Here is a 27,224-nt window from a genome sequence, read left to right as displayed (position 1 = left end):
AGAGAGAGGAAAAGTCCTTTTTGTTTCTTTATTTTATTTACACCACAGCGCCAGTGTGATTAGGAGAAGCCAAAGGGGGTGAAAAAGCTATAAAACCCACCAGGAGTTTTGAAAAAAATCACCCAACTGGGCAGGAAAATCGAATTGAAAAACCAATTCAATAGGCTGAATCGAATCGAAATTTTTTTTCCTGAATCTGGCAGCATTAGTTTGCGCTACTGTCTTAGACTTTAGGACCTGGGATTGGGGAGAGATGGCATCCTCAGTACTTTATAATGCAAGTGAAACGAGGATTTGGTCAGACTTTTGAAGGGTCTGCAGAAAAAAAATATTGTATAGGCCGGGGACATGAGACAGCAGGAAATGGGAACTTTTCTTCCTTCTATTTTTGTGAATGGAACGGCTGAGGATGTCAGAGAGTTCAGTTAAAATATGTGCTTTATAAGAAAATATAATAATGTGTTTTATAAAGTTTATAGCATAGCTGGCCTACCCAGTGAGGTGTTCCTAGTGGTGGTGGTGGCAGCGTGTCAATGTGTTGAGAGGAAGAGGTGGTCTGGGAAATTCTGCTGAGCAAACTCCGGGCCCATTTCCACCCCCCAGTTAGTCCACTCCACTCAACTGGTTCACACACTGAGTGGGTCTTTGGGTGTTGTTTTGGAATCTCTTCCAGTGGTTTATCAGTATCTCCTTCTGGTCCAAGGAAGGAAACTTTGTTATCCTTAGCATTGACCTACAGAATATGTTTGTAACAGCGCTGCTTGTGTGGCATTAGGCTATGTAGTGATCGAAAGAAAAAAACAGACCTTTGCACATTTTTGCACTATATGGTGGGTGTATGAGGAGATTCACATTTCCTGCACAGCTAAGTCCATGTGAAGTTACCTTGTGCTGTATTTGACATCTAGCAAGGTCTCTGTTTGAAAGGAAAGATCTAAACTTAAAAATGAAGTGGCCAGAAGTTATGGTAAAAGCAGATAGTGTAGCTGGTTTTAAGAAAGATTTGGACAAATTCCTGGAGGAAAAGTCCATAATCTGTTATTAAGACATGGGGGAAGTATCTGCTTGCCCTGGATCAGTAGCATGGAATGTTGCTACTCTTTGGGTTTTGACCAGGTATTAGTGTCCTGGATTGGCTACCATGAGAATGGGCTACTGGGCATGATGGACCATTGGTCTGACCCAGTTAGGCTATTCTTATGTTATGTTCTCATCTGTAGGGGCCTTTGTTTTCACTTCTTATTTTAATGTATTTTTTTTCTGGGAACTTATCAGTGTTTTTTATAATGGGAACAAAAATGGAAGAGAATTAATGTGTGTGGGATGAGGGGGTAACTAATTTCTTCAGCTAAATAATTCAATCCACTTCAAACAGACATAGGAGAACTTGTGCACCATTCACACACCCTCCAACCAAAAACGTCAAAAGAAAAAAACTATTCGACAACCTCCTAGCCATTCGAGCTGCAACACTCAACCCCCAACTCTACAACCAATTGACATCGACCACAGACTGCAAAACCTTCAAAAATAAATAAAAACCCTTCTATTCAAAAAACACATAAAACCGAACTAACACAATCAGAACTGTCCCAAGCATCACCTGCAACTACTCCATATGTACTTCTGATGTCATGACAATTCAGACATAATTTATGTTATGTTATGTTTGGAATATAAGAAAATTTTCACTGCCTGTTTCTATTCTGACCATTTATTCCGTTTCATGGTCATTACAAAAAATATTTTTTTACATGGGGGGGGGGGGGTATCAAAAAATGATGGGCCCCGGGTGCCACATACCCTAGGTACGCCACTGCCTTGACGGACACAATCTGATGAGGACCAGCCAGCACGGCTTCAGCAAAGGAAGATCTTGCTTGATGAACTTGCTGCACTTCTTCGAGGGAGTAAACAGGAAGATAGACAAGGGTAACCCGGTCGACATTGTATATCTGGATTTTCAGAAGGCGTTCAGCAAGGTCCCGCATGAACAACTACTTCGAAAAATTGTGAGCCATGGAATCGAGGGTGATATACTCACGTGGATTAAAAACTGGTTGGCGGATAGGAAACAGAGAGTGGGGGTAAATGGACAATACTCTGACTGGAGTGCCGCAGAGTTCAGTGCTTGGACCCGTGCTCTTCAACATATTTATAAGCGACCTAGAAATTGGTACGACGAGCGAGGTGATTACATTTGCAGGTGATACAAATTTATTCAGAGTAGTGAAAACACAGAAGGATTGCGAAGACCTGCAACGTGACATAAACATGCTCGAGGAATGGGCCACGACATGGCAAATGAGGTTTAACGTGGATAAATGTAAGGTGATGCATGTTGGCAACAAAAATCTTATACACGAATACATGATGTCCGGGGCGGTACTTGGAGAGACCCCCCAAGGAAAGAGATTTGGGAGTATTGGTAGACAAGTCAATGAAGCCATCCGCGCAATGCGCGGAGGCAGCAAAAAGGGCGAACGGAATGCTAGGAATGATTAAGAAGGGGATCACAAACAGATCGGAGAAGGTTATCATGCCGTTGTACTGGGCCATGGTATGCCCCCACCTGGAATACTGCATCCAGCATTGGTTGCCGTACATGAAGAAGGACATTGTACTACTTGAAAGGGTCCAGAGAAGAGCAACTAAAATGGTTAAGGGGCTGGAGGAGTTGCCGTACAGTGAGAGATTAGAGAAACTGGGCCTCTTCTCCCTTGAAAAGAGGAGACTGAGAGGGGACGTGATCGAAACATTCAAGATAATGAAGGGAATAGACTTAGCAGATAAAGACAGGTTGTTCACCCTCTCCAAGGTAGAGAGAACGAGATGACACTCTCTAAAATTAAAAGGGGATAGATTCCGTACAAACGTAAGGAAGTTCTTCTTCACCCAGAGAGTAGTAGAAAACTGGAACACTCTTCCGGAGGTTATTATAGGGAAAAACACCCTCCAGGGATTCAAGATAAAGTTAGACAAGTTCCTGCTGAACCAGAACGTACGCAGGTAGAGCTAGTCTCAGTTAGGGCATTGGTCTTTGACCTAAGGGCCACCGCAGGAGCGAACTGATGGGCACGATGGACCACTGGTCTGACCCAGCAGCGGCAATTCTTATGTTCTTATGGCATGGGGAGGGGGTGCCCAGTATTGACCACACACATTTTTCCTGTTTCTCATTTTCTTGCACAGATGAAGTGATAAGGCAGAGGAAAGCTGCCCTTGCGAATGAAAATGAACTGGAAAAGATTCAGCAGAAGAGACATTTGGATTTTCTGGACATTCTTCTCTTTGCCAAGGTACTGATCGGAAGCCCTCGGAACTTTACCCTCTGCTCCAGGCCAGATTTGTGGCTTTGCTGTGATTTGTGTTTATTTAAGTACATTGGCTTTGTTAGCACTGGGATTTTATTGCTTAGTTTTATGAGATTATTATTGTGTATTTTGATGCACTGTAATCAATATTTTGTCATTGGAAAAGCAACATATAGATTCTCAATTAAATGCTGGGCTGTTAAGTAGTACATAAGTAGTCGCCTCCGCCGGGGCAGACCAGAGGTCCATCCCGCCCAGCGGTCCGCTCACGCGGCGGCCCATCAGGCATATTGCCTGAGCATTGGTCCCTGACTAATTTTATACCTACCTCTACACTTATCTCTAAACCTTCCACTGCTCTTATCTGTACCCCTCAATCCCTTTGTCCTCCAAGAACCTATCCAGGTCTTCCTTGAAACCCTGTACTGTGTTATTTCCTATCACGGCCTCCGGAAGGGTGTTCCATGTGTCCACCACCCTCTGTGTGAAAAAGAACTTCCTTGCGTTTGTTCTAAACCTGTCCCCCTTCAATTTCATCGAGTGACCCCTTGTTCTTGTGGTTTCTTTCAAATTGAAAAATCTGTCCTTGTCAACCTTTTCGATGCCCCTCAGGATCTTGAAGGTCTCTATCATATCTCCTCTGAGTCTCTGCTTTTCCAGGGAGAACAGCCCCAGCTTCTTCAGTCTGTCAGTGTATGTAAGGTTTTCCATACCCTTAATCAGTTTAGTTGCTCTTCTCTGGACTCCCTCAAGCATTGCCATGTCCTTTTTGACGTACGGTGACCAGTACTGTACACAGTATTCCAGATGCGGGCACACCATAGCCCGGTACAGTGGCAGGATGACTTCCTTTGTTCTGGTCGAGATACCCTTCTTAATGATACCTAACAATCTTGAATGACCTCCTTCTCCTCTCTTAGGATTTTGCCGGTGTGCACTGATTCCCCATTCCACTATACTAAAGACAGCAACTGTGTTAGTTCTGGGTGTTTCCCTTTGAATTCTTGCTCTGGGGCAATTGCCTCTGTGTTGCCAACCTTTGACAGGCATTGCAGAAGGGATCTCCCTGAGGAGGAAGGTTGAGATGGGAGATTTAAGACAATTTAGGATGGCATGGCTTGGGTTTATGTGGTGTGGCGGGGCTACTGCAGGCCCTTCTTCCTGATTCTCATAAGACACACCTTTATAGTCTATGATCCAGAAATATCAAAGAAAAGCCACGTTACTTTAATCATGTATTTTTTTAATGGGTATAATTAATGGGCAGTCTGGATGGACAACAGCAGGCAGCGGTGGGAGGGGGGCTGGGGGTTGCTAGGGTGGGGTTGGGGCATTACAGAGCTGGGATGGTTGGAACTGGGCAGGCCTGGGGGTGGGGGGGGTCTGAATTTTCTGATTGGAAAATCTGGCAACCCTACCTATGCTTCTACTAATGTCCAGAAACCTTTCAACTGCTCTGTAGAGCTCTTCTCCTATCTGGAAGCTTCTGGTGCCATGCTGGTGTCTTCCACAGGAAATACAGTAAGAGACCACAGTGAGAGTGGGCCTCAGGGATAGTGATCCAGCAAAATGCAGGCAGCTTCCACCTATTGGCTGGCTGGCAGTGCAAACACTGACACAGAAATGAATTAGGGAAAGGTACTAAGAATTCGGATAGTCTTAACCTGCTGGATTTCTCAAGATATTACAGATACCTAGCCTGATATAATGTCTTCCCCCTCACAGATCTCCTACTAAATGGAAACTTAGCTGGCAATGATGTATTTAAATTTATTTCATTTTAACAGGGTAAATCAGGTGCTGGCACCGCCTGTAACCTGTATTTTCTCTAAACAAAGGTGCCCTCCCTTGATCCTTTAATTGTGAGAAACGCAAAGAGGTTAGGTTTGCTACTCTTTGGGGTTCTGGAAACTTGTTTCTTTTTGGGATCCTGACAGATACTTGTGACCTGGATGGGCCACTGTTGCAAACAGGATTCTAGGCTAGATTAGAGTTACCAGGTTTTACTATTGCAAAATCTAGACACATAGTCCCGCCCCCAGGCCCTCCCATTTCTATCCAGCTCCGCCCCCCCTCAACCTCAGGACAGGATTAATTCGTCGAGGGCCCCTAGGCACACAAGTACACTGGGCCCCCTGCCCTGCCCCGCTCCACCCCACCATGCGCCCAGGCGGAAACAGGAAGCTGCGTCAGAGGGAAGCTTTGGGCAAGCAGCACCGCTTGCACAATTACAGTTCCCGTTGCCTTTCTTACCCGCGTTGCTTTCTTATCTTACTTTCCATCGATGGGGGGGGGGGCCCGCGTTGCCGATCAATGCTGGAGGGGCTCCTTCATCGGGCCCCCCCTGACCATTTCAGGCCCTAGGCACGTGCCTACTTGGCCTATTGGTTAATCCTGCCCTGCTCAACCTGTTCTGGTGCTCAGAGCCCCATTGGGAGGGTATCTGCGCGTGCACAGGTGTGACGTGATGATGTATGACATCACCGCATTGCATCTGCGTGGTCCCGAAGTGGAAGCTTTTCAAAAACCCAAAGTGCTGGGTTTTGAAAAGCCGTCCAAACACCTGGACATGTCCTATAAAAAGAGTTCAGGTAAATCTGGACGTCTGGTAACCCTAGGCTAGATGGACCATTGGTCTGACCCAGAAAGGCCTTTCTTATGTTCACTACTCAATGCCCTTATAATATCCTACCCTGATGTGCAAAATGTGTACTGACCCCATCAAGCTCTCACACTTTCAGTTGGGTGCATTAAAGTAAAGGATGAACACGGAAAGTCAAACGCTTTCTGTTTTATTTATACACTTGATATACACGGATAGCATAGCTGGTTTTAAGAAAGATATGGACAAGTTCCTGGAGGAAAAGTCCATAGTCTGTTACTGAGAAAGACATGGGGGAAGCCACTGCTTGCCCTGGATCGGTAGCATGGAATGTTGCTTCTCTTTGAGATTCTAGAATTTTGTTACTCTCTGGGATTCCGGAATCTTGCTACTCTTTGGGATTCTAGAATCTTGTTACTCTCTGGGATTCCGGAATCTTGCTATTCTTTGAGATTCTGTATGGAATATTGTTACTCTTTGGGATTCTACAATCTTCTTACTCTCTGGGATTCCAGAATCTTGCTATTTTGTGGGATCTTGTATGGAATGTTGCTACACTTTGAGATTCTAGAATATTGTTACTCTCTGGGATTCCGGAATCTTGCTATTCTTTGAGATTCTGTATGGAATGTTGCTACTCTTTGGGATTCTAGAATCTTGTTACTCTCTGGGATTCCAGAATCTTGCTACTCTTTAGGATTCTGAATGGAATGTTGCTACTCTTTGGGTTTTGGCTAGGTACTAGGGACCTGGATTGGCCACCATGAGAACGGGCTACTGGGCTTGATGGACCATTGGTCAGACAGACCCAGTAAGGCGATTCTTATGTTCTTAAGCTATTGTGATTAATGTGCTATTTTATTGCAGAAATATAAACATCAGTTTGAAGTGTACCTTTTGCTTATTAGGATGAGAACGGAAAAGGTCTCTCGGACAAGGATCTCCGTGCTGAGGTGGACACCTTCATGTTTGAAGGTCACGATACCACAAGCAGTGGCATCTCCTGGATCTTGTACTGCATGGCCAAGTACCCGGAGCATCAAGAGAAATGCAGGGAGGAAATCCAGGAGATTCTGGGAGACCGTGACACGGTGGAATGGTGAGAGCTTTTCGATTCCACAGCTTAGCAGTTGTTTCAGTTTGGCGGTTTAATCCATCTCCAGTGGCAATGATAATAACATTCGTGCATTCCCGAAGAGGCTGCATGGTAGATTCCTATGTGGTGCAAACGTTTAGCGAGGGTGAAGAATTTTGTGTGTGGCGAAGACTGCCGATGGAGAATTAAGGTCGCAGCCCTTGATAAAGCTGGAGGCGAAACAGGGCCGCTGTCGCAAGATAAGTTTCAAGTTTAATATTTATTTGATTAATCGCCTTGTCAATATTCAAGGCGATTTACACATGGATAAAAGTTACAGAATAAAAGAAATTTTAAAACAATTAAAAACTGACTAGACACAGACGATAACTAGACAAACTGGAAACAAAAGGAAGGTAGGGGAAGAAGTTACAATGTAATTGAGCAGAGTGGGAAGCCAAAAATGGAAAACACAAAAGGATGGGATGAAAAATAGTTGAATGTGAAGAGAAAAGACAGTTAGGTCCTAAATTTTGTTGAATATTGATTAAAAGGAACCAATGGTATTAGATTACAAAAGCATCGTTAAATAAGAAAGTTTTCAGTTTATTTTAAAATTTGTCTAGATTGATTTCTTCACGTAAATAGATGGGGAGAGAATTCCAAGTTTGGGGAGCTGTCACTGAGAAAATATACTGACGGCGCGTATTATTTATTAAGATAAACAATATAGCTAGACTTTGCTTTTTTTTCCCCCCAACCGTTAAGGTTGTAAGCTGCGAATGGCATGGGATTGTATCTATGAAAACTGCTTAAAGACACATGTTTCCAATATTTTTGAAGACTGCAATAGACTTAAAGTGGAAGGGGGGGGGGGGTTGAGCAAAGACTGGAGAAGCTCCTATATATAAAATATATCCAGTCTCATGAAGTTGGGGCTTGTTGGAGCAAGACATCCGAGGTCTTTTTTCTTCACTCTTGATATAATTGCTAATGCACTTAGCCTGTTTTCTGGTTATACTCTATGGGCTCCTTTTACTAAGGTGCGCTAGCATTTTTAGCGTGCGCTAAACCCGCGCTATGCTTCTAGAACTAACGCCAGCGCAATGCTGGCGTTAAGGTCTAACGCACGCGGCGATTCAGCGTGCGCTATTCCGCGCGTTAATGCCCTAACGCACCTTTGTAAAAGGAGCTCTATATTCTTTAGGCTTTGCTTGTAAGATGATATAGTTTATTCCTCTTTATAACTTTAGAATACTAAACCTTCGCCTTACGGAAGCAAAAAAGTCCACGTTCCTCTGAAGTTCAGAACCTGTTCTAAGACCTCAGTGAAAAAAGCCTGAGAACCCAGGAATATATCCCAGAATCCTCTATTTCAGGGTTTGCAATTCTGGTGCTTGGTTTAGAGCGCACTTATTTATTTAATCATTTTAAAAACTTATATTTCGCTTAAAACCCAAGTGGATCACAGCAACAACAAACACAATCAATGGAAAGCAAAACCATCACAAAAACATAAAACATAAACACAGCCATATCGTCCAGCCGCTCGTCACAAAGCAAATCAAATTTACAAAAAGGCTTTCACGAACAAAAGTCTTCAACGTTTTCTTAAATAATCCCAAGTTTACGGTTACCATATTTGTTTACGGAAAAAAGAGGACACCTGGCCTTGCCCTACCCACCCCAGCCCTGCCCTCCCCCCCCCCCAAACCTCATCTCTTCTCCTCCCCTGAGCTCGGGACCACATCTGGAGGGCCTCGGAGCACGTGCGGATGCAACACACGTGGACCAGCAACAGAAATCAGAGAAGACTGAGTAGCCATATACAGTAGAATCTCAATTAACCAACATTCTCAACCAACCGGCAAAACAGTTGTTAGCAAAAATAAATTATCTTCCACGTTCCTCAGACAATATCCAAAGTGGTGCTCCTAACCCAACAACCCTCCCCCCACCTCCCTCCCTCCAGCCCCAGAGGCATCAGCAGCATCCACAAATGTCCCTCCCTCCAGTTCCCAAAGCATCGCAGCAGCCACAAATCTCCCCCCCCTCCCTCACCCAAAGATGAGCGGTAACCGATGAGCAGAGGAAGTGCCGGTAAACAGGCTGCATCCGTCCAGCCCTGGTAAGGCCTTTCCTCTGCCGCATCACTTCCGATGCAGCAAAGCAAAGGCCCTGCCTGGGCTGGCCAGAAGCTGCCTGTGTACTGGCACTTCCTCTGCTCATCGGCTACCGCTACATCTTTGGATGAGGGAGGGAGGGGATTGTCAGGATCAGCTCTACAGCTTTGGGAATAGAAGAATGAAGGGAATAGGGGGAGAAGGGGGAAGAGAAAGTGGGAGAAAAGGGGGGGGGGAAGTGCGAGAGAAAGAAGGGAAGATGCTGGACCTACAAGTGGGGGTGGGGGATGATAGAGTGAGGTGGGAAAGGAGACAAGACTATTTTTATAGTAACTCTCAAGCAACCAGAAACTACAATTATCTGGCTTCCACCAATCCCCATGGGTGTTGGATAACTGAGATTCTACTGTATGTCACTTCCCTCTGTATCTCAACAGGCAGATTCAGATCCTAAACATCTATGAGGTGCTCATGTACTACCTTCTAAAGCAGCTCAGTAGAGCCCTCTAGTGACTCTACACGTAATATAGCAAAATTGAAAGGGGATAGATTCTGTACAAATGTAAGGAAGTTCTTCTTCACCCAGAGAGTGGTAGAAAACTGGAACGCTCTTCCGGAGGCTGTTATAGGGAAAAACACCTCGGGCTCTCTCCTGCCCGGATCGAGTCGCGGAGGAGGGCTGATCGCTACAGGAGAGATGGCTCAAATCTCCTGCCGCAATGGTGATCGCTCACCCCCCTCCGAACCGTGGCACTTTGGGGTGAAGATCGCCGGCAGGGGAGATGCCCTGCCGCGATGCTCACCCCGAAGTGCCGCGGTTCGGAGGGGGTGGACAATCACCTTCACGGCAGGAGAAATGAGCTATCTCTCCAGCAGCGATAGTTGAAGTAGGTGATCAGCTCAGCGGCCTCTTTTTCGGCACGTATACCTGTTTTGACTTGGTCTAAGTCAAAACGTATAAGTGCCGACTAGGCCAGTGTTCTTCAACCTTTTTACACCTATGGACCGGCGGAAAAAAAAATATTTTGTGGACCGGCAAACTACTAGGACTGAAATTTAAAAACCCAGTTTCCACCCCGTCTCCACGAGCTCAGTCCTCGCAAACCATCTGATCCCATCCGCACAAGCCTCAGTTATGATTTTAGATTGAATGTATTTTATTAAAATATAAAAAGAAACAATATTCTGTACAATTATCATTTTATAAATACAAATAATACAGATCAAGGATCAACAAAACCCCTGTCTCCCCTCCACATATATCCCCTCTACTATTAAGAAAAATTAATAAGTCAAATTATTACAGAATGCTACACAGAAATATCATGCTAACAGAATACCGCAGTCACACATAGCAGGAATTGGGTTAGGGAAGTGCAACTAGGGCAACTGCCCCCCTGGTCAGAGAGAGCCCTAAGCCACTGCCTGGACTTTGCAGTCCCCAGTTATGTCTAACACCAGCTCTAGCAGGATATATATTTCAAATCTGATATATTCTAATCACAAAATAGAAATAAAATTATTTGTTTCTACCTTTTGTTGTCTCTGGTTTCCTTTTTCATCTTCTTTTCACTCTCTTCCTTCCAGCGTCTGCCCTCTCTGTCTCTTCAATCCAGCATCTGCTCCTTCCATCTACTGTCTGACCTCTCCCCCTTCCATATGGTATTTGACTTCTTTCTATGCCCCTCTCCCCTTTCCATCCAGCCTATGCCCTCTCTCTCCTTTTTACATGATTCATTCCAGCTTCACTGCTCTCTTCATTTTTATCTCTCCTACACCAGATCTAGCATCTTTGTCCCTCTCTATTTCTCTGCTGACCCCCCTTCCCATCTCATTCCTGTCTCTCCCCTTCCCCTCCTCTAATCTCTCTGCCAGCTGTTTCCTTCCTTTTTCCTTCTCCCTTCTCTCCTCCCCTCCCCCCCCCCCCCGTCCAGCAGTAACTCTCTTCCCTTCCCTTTCCCTCCTCCCCTCTCAGCAGCATCTCTCCTTCTCCTTCCCTCCAGGTCCAGTAGCAGCTGTCCCTTTTTTCCCTTGCCCAGCAGCTTCCCAGACTCCTTTTTCTCCTCCCCTCCCAGCAGCATCTCTCCTTATCCTTCCCTCCAATTCCAGTAGGAGCTGTCCCTTTTTTTTTTTTTTTTACCATGCCCAGCAACTTCCCAGCCTCTAACAGTGGCTTTCTCCCCTCCCAGCAGCTCTTCTTACATGACAGCGCAGCAATTCAGGAAGGCAGCCTCAGGTCCTTTGATGGGTCACACTGCCTATATAAGAACATAAGAGTTGCCTCCGCCGGGTCAGACCAAAGGTCCATCGCGCCCAGCAGCCCGCACTCGCGGCGGCCCATCAGGTCCACAACCTGCTAAGTGTCCTTGCCTTTCCCGTACCTATCTCTATGTCTATCTGTACCCCTCAATCCCCTTATCCTTTAGGTATTTATCCAAACCTTCTTTGAACCCCTGTAGCGTGCCCTGCCCTACCACATCCTCTGGGAGCACGTTCCATGTGTCCACCACCCTCTGAGTAAAGAAGAACTTCCTAGCATTTGTTCTAAACCTGTCCCCTTTCAATTTCTCTGAGTGCCCCCTTGTATTTGTGGCTCCCCTCAGTCTAAAGAATCTGTCCCTGTCTACCTTCTCTATGCCTTTCAAGATTTTGAAGGTTTCTATCATGTCTCCTCTAAGCCTCCGCTTTTCCAGGGAGAAAAGCCCCCGCTTATCTAACCTATCAGTGTATGAAAGGTTTTCCATACCTCTTACCAATTTAGTTGCTCTTCTCTGGACTCCCTCAAGTATTGCCATGTCTTTATTGAGGTACGGTGAGCAGTACTGGACAGAGTACTCCAGATGGGGGCGCACCATTGCACGATACAGTGGCATGATGACTTCCTTCGTTCTGGTCGTGATACCCTTTTTGATGATGCCCAACATTCTGTTTGCTTTCTTTGAGGCTGCCACACATTATGCCGATGCCTTCAGTGTTATATCCACCAACACACCCAGGTCTCTTTCAAGGTTACTTACCCCTAGCAATGATCCCCCCATTTTGTAGCTGAACATCGGGTTCTTTTTCCCTACATGCATGACCTTGCATTTCTCTACGTTAAAGCTCATTTGCCACTTTTTTGCCCATTTTTCCAGTTTCGTTAGGTCCCTTTGGAGGTCCTCGCAGTCTTCCGTGGTTCTAACCCTGCTGCAGAGTTTGGTGTCATCTGCAAATTTTATAACCTCACAATTTGTCCCCGTCTCCAGGTCATTTATAAATATATTGAACAGGAGCGGTCCCACTATCGAGCCCTGCGGAACTCCGCTCGTGACCTTTTGCCAGTCGGAGTATTGGCCCTTTACTCCAACCCTCTGTTTCCTGCCCTCCAACCAGTGTTTAATCCATCGGTAGACATCCCCTTCCACCCCGTGGTTCCACAACTTTTTAAGCAGCCGTTCATGGGGTACCTTGTCGAAGGCTTTTTGGAAGTCAAGGTAAATGATGTCAATGGATTCCCCTTTGTCCATCTTGCTGTTTATCCCTTCGAAGAAGTGCAGTAAGTTCATAAGGCACGACCTTCCCTTGCTGAAGCCACGCTGGCTCGCCCTCAGCTGTCCATTGCTTTCCATGTGCTCGCAGATGCTGTCCTTGCCTCTGAGGAAAGAGGAAGTTGCATCATCAGAGGTGGTCGCAACTGAGCAAAAGCCCTAAACCTGCCTTCCTGAATTGCTGTGCTGGTAAGTAAGGAAAGCTGCTGGGAGGGGAGAAAGCCACTGTCGGAGGATCCCCATGATCTCTCCGTCCCTGCGCGGACTTCAGCTCATCGATCTTGCTGGCCCTGCGCAGACCGGCAGGAATTTTCTGCGGACCGGCACTGGTCCGTGGACCGGCGGTTGAAGAACAGTGGACTAGGCAACCTGCCTAAACTTTTGGTTATACCTGCTGTACGCCTAGGTGTAGGTCGGCCCACCTCCCGCCCAACGCCCGCCCTTTCCCCTCCTCTAAAAACGCCTCTTTTTGCTCTATGCGTTTAGAGGCAGGGGAATGGCCTAAGCTGGTTTTAGATACATCTAAAACCAGCTTTGATTATGGGTACTTGGACGATCAGGCTTTTTGGTCGTCCAAGTACCCATTTAGGCCACTTTTTAGATTTTTTTTTTTTTTTTTATTACAAGCCCCTTAGGGTTTTATTATAGAAGATAGATGACATGTACATCGCATACGCAAGAGTCTGTCAATGTTATGAGCACAAGGAAACAACCGCCCAGATAAGCATCATTCTTTGATGTGATTGATCCTTGAAAACTAACGGCAAGTCATTTTAGTTTTTGTTTTTATGCAGTAGTTATCCTAACTTGAGCAAGAAAGCAATCAAGGCTTTGTTACCGTTTGGATCTTCTTATCTTTGTGAACTTGGATTTTCAGTTCTGACAGAAATTAAATCGAAAAAAGAGAACCACTGCAGATGGTGGATGATGAAATGCGCGTTTGCTTGTCGACTGTCGAACTGTGTTTTGAGTTCATTTGGGGAAGGGGTAAAACGCGGACCTGACGGACCTGGCGGATCTAAACCCGTACGGCATTAAAAATCTGAGGTTCGTGTCGGTCCGTGTCCGTGGCGCTTGTAGTTTCTGTCGCTGACAGACCTTGATGAGATTTTAGCGCTGACGGATCCGTCTCAGCATAGGGAGGGAAAAGTGTTAGGATCCGTCAGCGCTAAAAATCTCTTCGAGGTCTGTCAGAGCCAGAGACCAGTGCTGGAGTTTGGAGACTTCTTTTCCCCGCTCTCTTGGCTTCTGTTCTGCCGCTCCAGCACTAGTCTCTGGCTCTGACAGACCTGGAAGAGATTTTAGCGCTGACGGATCCTACCACTTTTTCCTCCCTTTGCTGAGACGGATCCGTCAGCGCTAAAATCTCATCCAGGTCTGTCAGCGACAGAAATTACAAGTGCCACCGACACGGACTGACACGGACCTCAGATTTTTAAGGCCGTACGGGTTTAGATCTGCGAGGTCCGGCAGGTCCGTGTTTTACCCCTTCCCGTTCATTTGCCCTCAAAAACGAGCACATCCATCGCATTGATTAGCAATTTTATTCTATCTACTTTAGTTTCACCATTGTTACAATTACCCATTACAGAGCTTAAAGAACTTTAAATAAATAACTCTCAAATTTGATTTTTTGTTGGTTTTGCAATTTTATAATTTCAATTATAATGTGCTGCGAAAAACATTTGCTCTTTTTAGTGTGCCGGAACTAAAAATGCTTGAGAGACATTGGCCTACACGAATACAAACCAAGTTATCTGTGTCATGAACTCTAATGAAATAAAGTAATCCCTGGACATGGCCAGGCTCTTTTAAATGGTAAATCGCATTGAACTCCTTCTGGGGCATATTAACAATCCATAAATCCTAATGTAATTAAAATAAACAGAACCATTTCTGTAAGTGATCTCATAGCACTTGTTATGCTTATTTGTAGGGATGACCTTGGTAAGATGACTTATACCACAATGTGCATTAAGGAGAGTCTCCGCTTATACCCGTCGGTCAGTGGAGTTTCCCGACAGCTCACCAAACCTATCACTTTCTTTGATGGGCGCTCCCTTCCTGCAGGTGAGTTTTCCTTTGAAATATCTTTATTAGATTTAAAGCAATGCAGCAGTCCTCCTCACAAAATTGACAGCAATAGTTAACGAGATTATATAGCAGGCAATAAACAATAGTCATCCAAAGGAGCCCAAATCTTCTGAAAGTGCTGAACTCAACAACACTTAACAGCATATTTGCATGTAAAGCAGACCCCAGCCCATCATGCATGAAAAGACAGAACAGCACTATCCTTCCACTCTGACAAAATATGCTGTACTAGTTTTAAGCTCGTTACATTAACGGGTGCTAAAATAGATGTGTGTGTCTGTCTTTCTTTCTCTCTCTCTCCTTGGCCGCTTTCTGTCTGTCTGTCTTTTTTTCTGTCTCTCTCTTTCCTTGGCTGTCCACCACCACCCCTTGCCTTTTCCCCTGTCCAGTAGCAGCCCTTCTCCCTTCGTTTTAAGTCTCCCCCTGTCCAGCAGCACCCCTTCACTGCTCCCCCTGTCCAGCAGTAGGCCTTCTCCCTTCTTTTTACCTCCCCCGTGTCCTACAGCACCCCTTCCCTGCTCTCCCTGTGCGGCAGCAGCCCTTCTCCCTTCGTTTTAAGTCTCCCCCCTGTCCAGCAGCACCCCTTCACTGCTCCCCCTGTCCAGCAGTAGGCCTTCTCCCTTCTTTTTACCTCCCCCGTGTCCTACAGCACCCCTTCCCTGCTCTCCCTGTGCGGCAGCAGCCCTTCTCCCTTCGTTTTAAGTCTCCCCCTGTCCAGCAGCACCCCTTCACTGCTCCCCCTGTCCAGCAGTAGGCCTTCTCCCTTCTTTTTACCTCCCCCGTGTCCTACAGCACCCCTTCCCTGCTCTCCCTGTGCAGCAGCAGCCCTTCTCCCTTCGTTTTAAGTCTCCCCCTGTCCAGCAGCACCCCTTCATTCTTTGATCTGTCCTTCATAATGAACTGCTGCTGCTCTCTTCAGTTGGCTCCAAACTGGGTGCTGAGGTCCATAGGGAAGGGAAGAGGGTTCTGGAAAGAAAATTAGTAACTCGGGGCAGTGGATCCAGTTCATCTTACCTACCCTCATGGCAGAGCCCTAGCTACGGGTTATAGTAACTTTTCACCTAATCAGTTTCATTTATGCGTAATTAATATTTAAGCAGCACAGATGATGAAAGTGCAAAGATAACGTTTGCTATCCCCTGAATGAATTCAGGGCATAGTGACATTACATCACAATGACTTAGCAAAGAATTTGAGCTTTAATGTCAGGCACGGGACTGTGACACTCATTTTCGCATTGGAAGAGAATGCGGACAATTTTTGGAACCAGTTTGGGCCTAATTAGAAACACCTGAGCTCCTTATGCCTAGGTACGATTAGAGCTCTGTTTCATAGTTTCATACACACACTGAAGCAAGTGTGGTAAAACCAGATTTACTGACGCCACCAGTGAGTAAATCTGTGAACTTCAAACACCCAAGACCTATTGGTGCTTAACGAATGTCATATGCGTTCACAGAAGACGCCTACCAGGCTATTTGTCTGGAAAATGCTGAAAATGACCTATCATCAGACTTAAGAATAGCAAAAGTACTTAGCTTGTCCCAAGGGGAGCTCAGCCGTTTCACTAATTAAAGCTTCCTCGGGGGTTTAGAGACTTTTGCAGCCTGATTTCACCAGTTCAGCGTTTCATTCGCCTGCACCTAACAACTGAGTGTTAACATCCGACGTCGTGGGCTTAGCAGCTGATTCGTTTTCTGCGCTCCAGGAAAAAAGAGCTCATTTGGGCAGTTGTCCTCCTTGCGCTTGTTGAGTCTTTGCGGCTGTTTTTCTATATCGTTATAAATATATATCACACCCTCAGCGGGAAAGGAAAGAGAATAAAATACCGACTAGTTGCTTTATATAAATTGCTAAGTTGAAGTGAATTCCCTCATTCTGTATGGTTATTTTTTTTAGAACAAGCCATTTTTCAAACATTTATTTATCCGCCTCATGCATATTCATTAGGGATATCTTGAAAACCTGACTGGCTTGGGGGGTGGGGGAGGAATCCACTAGAAATAAATACTCAAGGATTAGGGCCCAAATATATCCCTTATTCACTCAAAAACAAGCCCCACACGGACAAACGATACACACACCCAGCAACACTACAAGGCCTTACTTTCAACCCACAACATTCACACTCCCCAAAGAGAAAGGGAAAAAGGAAAAAGAAAAGAAGTGGAGAAAAGGCCTCAATTCAGCTTCATCTGGCCAAAAAAAACTCCACTCCTACAAAAGCTGTTTGATACCACCTGGCAGGCTACTTTAGTTGCCTTGTTTTCTTGGACTATTTTTCAGCATTTACACATAAACAGCGTTTGTAGGAGTGGAGTTTTTTTGGCCAGATGAAGCTGAACTGAGGCCTCTTCTCCACTTCTTTTCTTTTTCCTTTTTCCCTTTCTCTTTGGGGAGTGTGAATGTTGTGGGTTGTAGTGTTGCTGGGTGTGTGTATCGTTTGTCCGTGTGGGGCTTGTTTTTGAGTGAATAAGGGGGGAGGGGGAATCCCCCAGGACAAGTTTAAGAACCACTGGCTTAATTCCTTTTAACAAGCTCTGTCCTGCCATTTCTTACAGGATCTTTGGTTGGAGTGAGCATTTACGCTATTCACAGAAACCCCAGTGTGTGGAAAAATCCAGAGGTAACATTTTCTTCTAGAATAGATACTTGTGATGCTGCTTCTGAGAAACTTCAGTTGATTCAATAAAATTTACCTGTGCAGGGAATGGGGTAATTTTTCAAGTTATTCATTGTAAGAATTTATTCAGAAAGAAGGTCTGAGGCATGTGTGTTTGGCCATTCCTCAGAATTACAGGGTAGGGAAAGAACAACCTCCATTTTGTGTACTTGGTTCCTGGTAGATGGGGGCTGTACGCTTTCAAGGCCTTACATGCTGACCAATTCAATTACCACTCCCCTCATTCTTTTTCTCAGTCCAGGCAGTGTCTTTTTATTTCTACAAACATCTTTCCTTCTCAACGGCTAGACCAGTCCATACCAGTGAGTTAATTATATTCCCTGACCAGCAGATGGAGACAGAGAAAAAAATGCAAATCAAGTGGCATCACTGGAATATGAGGACATGCAGTCAGTATTTCTCTTTCTCCAGCAGATGGTGCAGGTTGGACTGGTGCAGCTGGTGCTTTTTCCCTAGGATCTGTCTTCTACCTCCACAGGTTAAAGCTTGGTCTGGTGGTTTCCTAGGGATAGGTCCATGAACCCTGTCCTGGTTCAGTAGGAGGGTCATTGCTTTTTTGTGGACCTTCTTCACTCTGAACCCTTGCCTGCAGGTTTGTGATCTGTGAGCAGGCTGGCACAGGCCCCATGGGGCCCCTTTCAATGGGAATGCAGGTCTCTTTTCCTGTCTCCTCCACAGCCTCAATGCAGAAACCAGGGGAAAAGACTGGAACGCTCCCCCCCACCCCCCCCGATTATGCCTTGAGACTGGGTGACTAGAAAATTAGATAGAGGGAGTGCACTAGATGTGGTATATTTAGATTTTTGAAAGCCTTTGACAGTGTTCCACACAGGTGTCTAATAAAAAGCTGAGTGTCCTTGGAAGGGGCCCCAAAGTGATGGAGTGGATCAGGAACTGGTTGAGTGGAAGGCGGCAGAGGGTAGTGGTCAATGGAGATTGCACTGAGGAAAGAGATGTTACCAGTGGGGTGCCTCAAGGTTTGGTTCTTGAGCCTATTCTTTTTAACATTTTTGCAATTGATATTGCTGAAGGGCTGTCAGGTAAGATTTGCCTCTTTGCGGATGATACCAAAATCTGCAGTAGGGTAGATACCCCTGATGGTGTGAATAACATGAGGAAGGACCTAGTGAAACTTGAAGAATGGTCTGAAATTTGGCAGCTAAAATTTAATGCTAAGAAATATAGTGTAGGTGGAACTCTTTATGTCATATTTATAAAATGGAGAAGATAATAGCCACACAGCAGGGGAATTTTAGAAAATTTCAGGAGATTTGGGAGCCATTAACAAAATATTGCAATGATTGAATATTTCTTTTTCTTTTTTCTCTTTTTCCCTTAAAAATACATATCCAGGATGGGGGGAGGGGAGGGAAGGGATTTTTATTGATTTGAACATTAAATAAGGTATATAATAATGGGGTTTATGATAGGTTTTCTGGAATTTTAAGAATGTAATTGATTAGGGGGGAGGGGGTTAAAGTCTGATATATTATTTAACAGAATATTAAGTGTTGTATTTGAATTTTAAATGCTATAAATACTGCTACACTTATTGTAAGTTTTTTTAAAAATGAATAAAGAATTGGAAAAAAAAGAAATGCGAGGTCATGCATTTGAGCTGCAAAAACCCAAAGGGACGATACAGTTTAGGGGATGAAGAACATATGTGCATCAGGGATTTAAACAGCTAATACTCCCACAGCAAATCTGTGCACTACCGACACAAGACGCACCAGTGGAACAAAATGGTGTGAATCAATCTGTTTCTGGGAAGTAAAACGCACACCATTCCAGCCTCTGATTACGTTCTTTTGGCCCCAATGTATCTGAGAAGAAAATCCATCTTTCCTCATGTTGGTACAAAATTCACTTGATGTCCCCTCTCCGTTGAGTGAAGGATTTATGTGTTCTAAAACAAAACATTTGAATTCCCAGAAACTTGCAACAAGTACAATGCCAGCTGCAGAAACCCTGAGAGAACATCTAACCCAGCTTCACGGGGAGAACATATTTAAACCTACCAGAGACTTTTTCCATTCTATGGATTTTCACAACAAAGTTCAAATTTCTGACCAACTGACTTTCCCGCCAAAATTCAAATTGGTGGACTTCCCTGTTCCCAATCAGTTCAGTGAACTCACTATTTCCAAAGTCACTCTGCAGACTTCAGAGTATACCCTGAAGAAAGCCACAGCAAGGTGGCTGAAATGTTGGTTTCTACCTGACAAAGACGCAGCGAGACATAACTTTATTCTTCTATACCGCCCATAATCAAACAACTTCTAGGCAGTTTACACAGAAGAGAAACTGGACAACCAGTGAAGTGCAAAGTATTGGGAATAAAAGTACATGTTATCTAAAGTATAGACAGTATAAAATTGTTGTTAAAAATAAAACTTCAATGTCAAAACATCAATCTCTGATTGTCTCGGACGCCCCATAGAAGGGGCCTTAGGTGTCTGGGCCAATCAGAACCTCAGGCCCCTCCCTGGAAGGCCTGGATGCCCTAGTCCAGCCTTGGCCACAGAGCGAGCTTTTCTGTGTGTTTCCTCCATGGCCCATGATAGGGCGAATACTACACAGAATAGCAAACCATATATTGCCCATGGTAAGCAATTGCCGGTCTCCTTGGGAGAACATTCGACAAGAAGCGTGGCTTTTTTGTGGGTGGAAGCTTGGATGATTTTGCCCGAGATTTGTAGGGCAGTAACCTGGTCCACACTGCATACATTTTCCAAGTTCTAAAGGATGGACATGGCAGCACGGGAGGACACCGTATTTGGGTCATCAGTGTTGTGAATAGGCACAGAGGTCTCGCCCTGGATTTCTAAAACTGCTTTTGTACATCCCTACTGTCCAGAATGATACACCTATCTACTAGAAATGATATTAACAAGGTAAGAACCTAATCACTTTTTCTAGTGCAATAGGTATGTCATTCTGGAGCCCTACTCTGTCAGTTATTTCTCTGCCTGTGTACTCTCTCAATCAGATGGTTTGCGTCAAAGCTGAGATTTTGATGTTAGTCAGCCATCAAGGGTATGAAGAATAATGTATTGCTATAGCACACTGGGGAATGTTTGAACTCCAGAAATGTTTCTGATTTGTATGGTTATTCTGAAGTTTGGATTGTTCCATGTTTGTTATACTTTCAGAACAGAACAACACTATATTTCAGGAAGTCTCCCTGTACCTCTCCTCCTTATGTGTATCTATATAGGGCTATCACTTGCTTTGGTACAAACTGAAGGGGGCACCAGAGTTGAAAACCTTGAATGGATTCCTTCTGCATGGCTCATGAGCATGAGGAGAATACCCTACTGTCAAGAATGACACACCTATCTACTAGAAAAGATATTAGCAAGTTCTGTCTCTTGTCAATCACACTTTGGTGCCTATTAAAGAATCGAATCATGCCTAAATTAAAACTTAGGCACCTGTAATGTAAGCCGGGGTTTTAAAGGCCTACATTATAGGCACCTAAGTCCTTTAGAGAATCATGCCTAGTGGCGTCTATGTCCTTTTCCGCCTCTAAACATGCCTACTTTGGAGTTAAATGCCGCTAGGTGTCATACAATAGGTGCCTATCTTTTGTAGAATCATGCCTAAGAAGATAGGCACCTATCGCCCAGTTGATTTTTATTTTTTTTCAATTATGAACTTGCCATATAAGCACTGGTAGACATCTTGATGTAGACACCTACTGAGTTAGGCGCCTACCGGCAAATTCATTTTTTAAAATTGGTTTTTAATGGTGCTTTCAATTATTAGCGCTGATTAAGCCAATTCACAAAATTAAGTTAGGCGCCTAGCCCACCGATCTAGGCTCCTAACTGGAGGCATCTTTTATAGAATCGGGACCTTGCAGTCCAACGGCTAGATGAAAGAAAGTTGCCGTTTCTCTGAGATTCACAAGAGGGTTGGATTTTTCCATTGCAGGTATTTGACCCGATGAGGTTTACACCAGAGAATTCATCCGATCGACACTCCCATGCTTTCGTGCCATTTGCTGCTGGTGGAAGGTACAGTGCACTCCTACCCTCTGCTGGAAAGATAGGGAAGTCTAATTGACTCTCAGACCCTGTTTTATCTTTCATGGTAGTCCAGACCCACCTTATATTCACCGTAATGCTGTTTTGTGTGCAAGACCTATAGATTCAACAGTAAACTAGTGTTAGAAATAGGAATGTGCATTCATTTGAAATGACATGAAAACATACAAAATTTCGGGATTTTTGATGTGGCATTAATGGTACGCATTCTTCCAAAAGTACATGCATGTGCAAAGCATTGTGCATCTGTGAATCACCAGGCATGCGTGAATAATGTCAGCTTGTGCACACAGTGAGGAGAGGGTGCACACTTTATCCCATAATGAAAAAATGCTAATATCTTCTCCTCCTCCCCCCCCCCCCTCCCAATTTCTGTAAAGGAAGTGGTCCAGACAAGAATGGCACGAGGACAGAATTTGTCCCCGTCATTAACCATGGGAAAACATCCCTTTGCCATTCTTTAAGGAGAGAGGGTAGAATCAGAGTCTGAATGGGCCCAGCCACTGACCCTCAAGCCTTGCATTGAAGAATGCTGGTATAGAAGGACTAAGGTTGAGACAGATACTAAAGAATGACAGATATTGTGATGTCATAATGCCTCATTCCACCAATAAGAGCCAGCCTTATCAGTGATGTCACAATGGCTTGATTGTCCTAGACTTGGCTCACATAAGAATCAGAGTCTGAATGGGCCCAGCCACTGACCCTCAAGCCTTGCATTGAAGAATGCTGGTGTAGAAGGACTGAGGTTGAGACAGATACTAAAGAATGATGGTCTCTGGTATCCAGAGCAGATATTGTGATATCACAATGCCTCATTCCACCAATAAGGGCCAGCCTCATCAGTGATGTCACAATGGCTTGATTGCCCTAGACTTGGTTCACATAAGAATCAAAGTCTGAATGGGCCCAGCCACTGACCCTCAAGCCTTGCATTGAAGAATGCTGGTGTAGAAGGACTGAGGTTGAGACAGATACTAAAGAATGACAGATATTGTATGTCACAATGCCTCATTCCACCAATAAGAGCCAGCCTCATCAGTGATGGCTGATGAGGCTGGCTCTTATTGGTGACTTGATTGTCCTAGACTTGGCTCTCATAAAAATCAGAGTATGAATGGGCCCAGCCAGTGACCCTAAAGCTTTGCATTGAAAACTGCTGGTGTAGAAGGACTGAGGTTGAGATAGACACTAAAGAATGACACAGGATGGTTTCTCATGGTTAACCATGGGGACAAATTCTGTCCAGAGTACTTGAAGAACAGAATCTCCCTCTACACACCTTCAAGGTCACCAAGATCCTCCCAGGGAGTATCCCTAACCACACCCTCTCAAAGCCATCACAGGATGTGAGAGCCGCCAGTGAGCCTTCTCTGGAGTAGCCCCCGCAGTCCCTGACAGGCTTCGCTTAACACGAGACTATCTCGACTTCAGGAAGTGGGTGAAAGCTTGGATCTTCACCCAGGCCTTTAATGGAAGAAGTAACTAACTTGTACTGGCTGCACACGCTTTAGCAGGCAGTGGCGTAACGAGGGGGAGTGGCACCCGGGGAGATGGTGCCCTTCCCCCTGCCCTCTTCTACATCTCCATGCGTGAGCAACATTACGAACTTGCTGCTCGCGTCATGTCAGCTATCCCTCTGGCGTCTCTTCCTAGGCGTGGGGCCCGGAAGTGTCCTAGAGGACAGTTTAGGCGACGGACAGCTTTTCAAAACCAGGCACTTTATCCGGGCTTTGGAAAGCGTCGAGATCGGGGCTGCGCCTGGAGGGCATCTGCACCCTTGTGGGCGTGACGCAGCGATGTCGCATGTATACACGCAATGTCATCGTGTCGTACCCGCACATACGCAGATGCACTCCAGGCTCATTACGAACAGAAGAGGTTCGTGTGGGGCTAGGGCTGGGGGGGGCAGGTGAGGCTGGGGAGCGGAATGGGGTGAGGCTGGAGACGGAAGGGGCGGGGCCAGGGGTGGAACTGGGTGGGACCACGCATCCTCTAAATTCTGGTAGCCCTAAATGTTCATCTTGTTTTGTTCTAAGTCGTACAATTTTATATATGTGTGTGGGAGGAAAGGGGGGGGGGGCAGAGCTCCATATTTTCATCTGGCTCTTGTTGCTGGATCAGTGCTCTGGTGGTGAGACAGAGAGGCCAAGGCCTGGAATCTGTAAACAGCGCCGAAATAGGCCGGTACCTAGAAAAATGGCGCCGGCTGCATCGCACTCAGGCGCCATTAATAGAATTGTGGCTACCGGCGCCTAAAGAAACCCCCTAAGACAGGGATCTCAAAGTCTCTCCTTGAGGGCCGCAATCCAGTCGGGTTTTCAGGATTTCCCCAATGAATATGCATGAGATCTATTAGCATACAATGAAAGCAGTACACGCAAATAGATCTCATGCATATTCATTGGGGAAATCCTGAAAACCCAACTGGATTGCGGCCCTCAAGGAGGGACTTTGAGATCCCTGCCCTAAGATACAGTAATGTAGGCCAGGGTTTTAAAGTCTTACATTTCTGGCGCCTACGTTTTTTGAAGAATCATGCCTAGTGGCACCTAGCGACATCTAAGGTCATCTCTGCCCCTTAACGCCCTACTTTGACCCTGGGCACCGCTAGGCGTCCTGCTGTAGGCACGATTTCAGCACCTGCTTTTTATTTCATGTGGTTTTTTAAAAATTGGTTTTAAATGGGTGCATTCAATTACCGTGCTAATTAAAGCTGATCAAAGCATTACGTTAGGCGCCATTTAAAGAATATGGCCCCATCCACCAGTCGCCTTCCTGAGACATTTTAAATGCCCATTTTCACAGGTTCAGAGATTCAGGCCCATCTTTTCAAAGGCTTTTTTCCCTTTTTGTGTGTAAGATGAAAAAGCACTTGGAGTGATTTGGGGGGGTGGAGAGACAGAGGGAGCTGTTTTTGTTTTAAACCTTTTCTCTTCTGGTGTCTCAGGAACTGCATCGGACAAAATTTTGCCATGAACGAGATGAAAGTGGCCGTCGCTCTGACCCTGCAGCGCTTCCAGCTCTCCCCTGATGAAAGCCGTCCCCCTATCAAAATGCCTCAGATAGTTCTGAAATCTTTGACCGGTATCCACCTGTATTTAAAGAAGACTAAGCAGACCCGCCAGTAACTACTTGCAAACTGCACGCGCGAGTCCAGATGTCAAATAAATGGAGAGAGAAATGTTTGCTTTCATTTCATGGACATCGGTAATTTTAAACAGAGAAAAATGATGCAAAGTAAACCCTCCGTCTCTCTACCACAAAGACAGAGAATGAAAGCGGTTGAAGACTGCAGGGCCCAGTGGGGTAGGGAGGGTGAGTGGGGCTCTCTTCTTCGCCCCTTCCCATCCCCCCTCTGTCGCGCAGGTGCCCCCATTCTCTTCCCCATGAATTTTCTGCCTGCATCATGTCGGCTATCCCTCTGATGTCATTTCCTAGGCGCGGAGCTCTGAAGTGATGTCAGAGAGAGGCAACACCGACGCGGGCTGCAAGTTTGTAATGCTGCTTGCGCAGGGAAAATTAAAGAGGTACAAGCGAAGGGAAGGGGTGCATGTGGGCGGCAGAGAGGAGGATGGGTGCTGGCACCCCTATCATGACCGCACCAGGACAGACCACTCCCCCCCCCACACACACATCACCTTTACTACGCCACAGAGTCTGCCCATGTCCGATGCGATGCAGAAGAGCCTGCCTGATCTGGGGATTTACCCTGACCTCCTAAGTCATATAGCAGGGGTGGGCAACTCCAGTCCTCGAAGGCTGGAATCCAGTCGGGTTTTCAGGATTTCCCCAATGAATATGTATGTGATCTATTTGCATGCACTGCTTTCAATGCATTTTCATTGGAGAAATCCTGAAAACCCGACTGGATTCCTGCCCTCGAGGACCGGAGTTACCCACCCCTGTCCTAGAGGCATTTTTGTGCTTACCTTAAGCCAGGGGTGTCAAAGTCCCTCCTTGAGGGCTGCAATCCAGTTGGGTTTTCAGGATTTCTCCAATGAATATGCATGAGATCTCTTTGCATGCACTGCTTTCATTGTATGCTAATAGATCTCATGTATATTCATTGGGGAAATCCTAAAAACCCGACTGGATTGCGGCCCTCGAGGAGGGACTTTGACATCCCTGCTTTAAGCCTTGACGAATTACTGTTGTTATTACTGCTTTGACCACTAGAGGCAGACTAGACAATCACCTAGGGTGGCGTAGTGCTGGCATGGCAGGAGAGCTGCACTTTAAACCTATTGTCAGTGCAGCTGAGACCTTCCTGCACAGGCCCACCAACAGGAATCTAGTATACAGCGGTGAATTTCTGTCTATTACACCTTTGACCAGGGTAGGGTTACCAGACCTCCGAATCTCCCTGGATATTTTTGAGAGGGGTCCGGACAGCTTTTCAAAACCCGACACTTTGTCTGGATTTTGAAAAGCTTCCTCTAAATCGGTGGGGGTGGGACTGGGCGGGGCTAGGGGGGGGTCCAGATTTTACTAGCGTAAAATCTGGTAACCCTAGGCCAGGGTATTAACAGTGGTTAAGCCCCGCTGAATATTAGCATACAGTACTTCCCCAATATTCACGGGGGTTCCGTTCCAGGAACCCCCGCGAATCTTGAAAAACCGCAAATACGGTTTTTCATGGGGGAGACTGAAGAGGGTCGCGGGAGAGCAGCCGGAGTGCTGCGAGAGCAGGAAATCACTCGCGGTACGCTCCGACCGCCTCTTCCTGCACTAAGTCGGGCCTTATCCAATCAGGAGCAGCGTGTTGAAGCAGCTCCTGATTGGATAAGGCCCGACTTAGTGCAGGAAGAGGCGGTCAGAGCATACCGCGAGTGATTTCCTGCACTTGTGGCGCTCCAGCTGCTCTCTCCTGCCTCTCCCACTGCCCTCTCCTTGTCGGTGGTTCACGGTCGGAAAATACCGCGAATGACCGGGACCACGAACCGCCGACCACGAACGACTGTATAGCCTTGAACAAGTGATTTAACCAGTCACTTTGAATATTGGTTTTCTCCACAACTTAGCACTGCAGTTCTAGCTGTGCTCTCTGCTGACTCTGTAGCTTGAAAAATGATAACTGAGTTAGGCTGTTGGCCAAAATTGTCCAGATATGGATCTTTCCAGTGAATGGAGGTGGATCCTATTTGGGTTTTTGCCAGGTACATGTGACTTATACTCTGAGGAAGTTCAGGAGGGAGCTGGAGAACTAGAAATTCTGAATGTGTAAACGCTGGCAGTCAAAGACTGGCATTCCAGACTATTTGCCAGGCTGGCTGTTGTACATGGTCAGACTCCTCCTCTGGCCTATTTTAACAGCAGAGCTTGAAAGAAGTCATCCGAGTGTATTTTTACCAGGTTCGGAGCTGCAAGACTATGGCGTCCGTTTTAAAGAGGGTTCTAAGCCCCTCCTGGGTCTCTCTGGACGCTTGCCAGATTCTGCAGTGTGCTGTTGGCCTGGGGTTTGTCGTCGTGTTGGGGAAACTGATCACGCTTTACTTCAGAAGACGAGAGTGGAACAAATGTTTTGCCTGTTTCCCTGGGCCCCCCCGCCACTGGCTGTTTGGCAGTGCCCACGAGGTAAGGAAAAGGGCTTTATATGTGTTCATCGATGAAATAAATCCAGAGCCCTTGGGGCAAAAAGCACTGGGATGAATCCAAGTTTCCAACTTTATTTAACTCTTGATATCCTGCCTATGACAAAATGTCTAGGTGGCTTACAAAATGTAGGGGAGCGGGGGAGGGGTTGTGTTTGGA

The 27,224-nt window shown here is 45.8% G+C and overlaps 2 protein-coding genes across 4 annotated transcripts in view; both read left to right on the top strand.

The window, feature by feature from the left end:
- The window catches only part of LOC117346552 (cytochrome P450 4B1-like), a 49,479-nt gene extending 24,804 nt beyond the window's left edge, over positions 1-24,675 (top strand). The window contains exons 7-12 of the mRNA XM_033916314.1: positions 3,193-3,299; positions 6,825-7,015; positions 14,578-14,711; positions 17,297-17,361; positions 21,358-21,440; positions 24,421-24,675. Coding sequence (XP_033772205.1) covers positions 3,193-3,299; positions 6,825-7,015; positions 14,578-14,711; positions 17,297-17,361; positions 21,358-21,440; positions 24,421-24,601 — 761 coding nt within the window. The 3' untranslated portion in view covers positions 24,602-24,675. The remainder of the gene's footprint in view (positions 1-3,192; positions 3,300-6,824; positions 7,016-14,577; positions 14,712-17,296; positions 17,362-21,357; positions 21,441-24,420) is intronic.
- The window catches only part of LOC117346553 (cytochrome P450 4B1-like), a 41,723-nt gene continuing 39,043 nt past the window's right edge, over positions 24,545-27,224 (top strand). For 2 of the 3 annotated variants that reach the window (XM_033916315.1, XM_033916317.1), the window contains exon 1: positions 26,379-27,047. In XM_033916315.1, coding sequence (XP_033772206.1) covers positions 26,844-27,047 — 204 coding nt within the window. In that variant the 5' untranslated portion in view covers positions 26,379-26,843. Of the gene's footprint in view, positions 24,681-26,378; positions 27,048-27,224 lie in introns of those variants that run through there. The other variant, XM_033916316.1, reaches the window with a different exon arrangement.

The sequence above is a fragment of the Geotrypetes seraphini genome, chromosome 12 (genome assembly GCF_902459505.1).
Source record: "Geotrypetes seraphini chromosome 12, aGeoSer1.1, whole genome shotgun sequence".
NCBI classification, from domain to species: Eukaryota; Metazoa; Chordata; class Amphibia; order Gymnophiona; family Dermophiidae; genus Geotrypetes; species Geotrypetes seraphini.
Note: the sequence above shows the minus strand (reverse complement) of the source record. Positions and strands in the feature narration are given on the sequence as shown.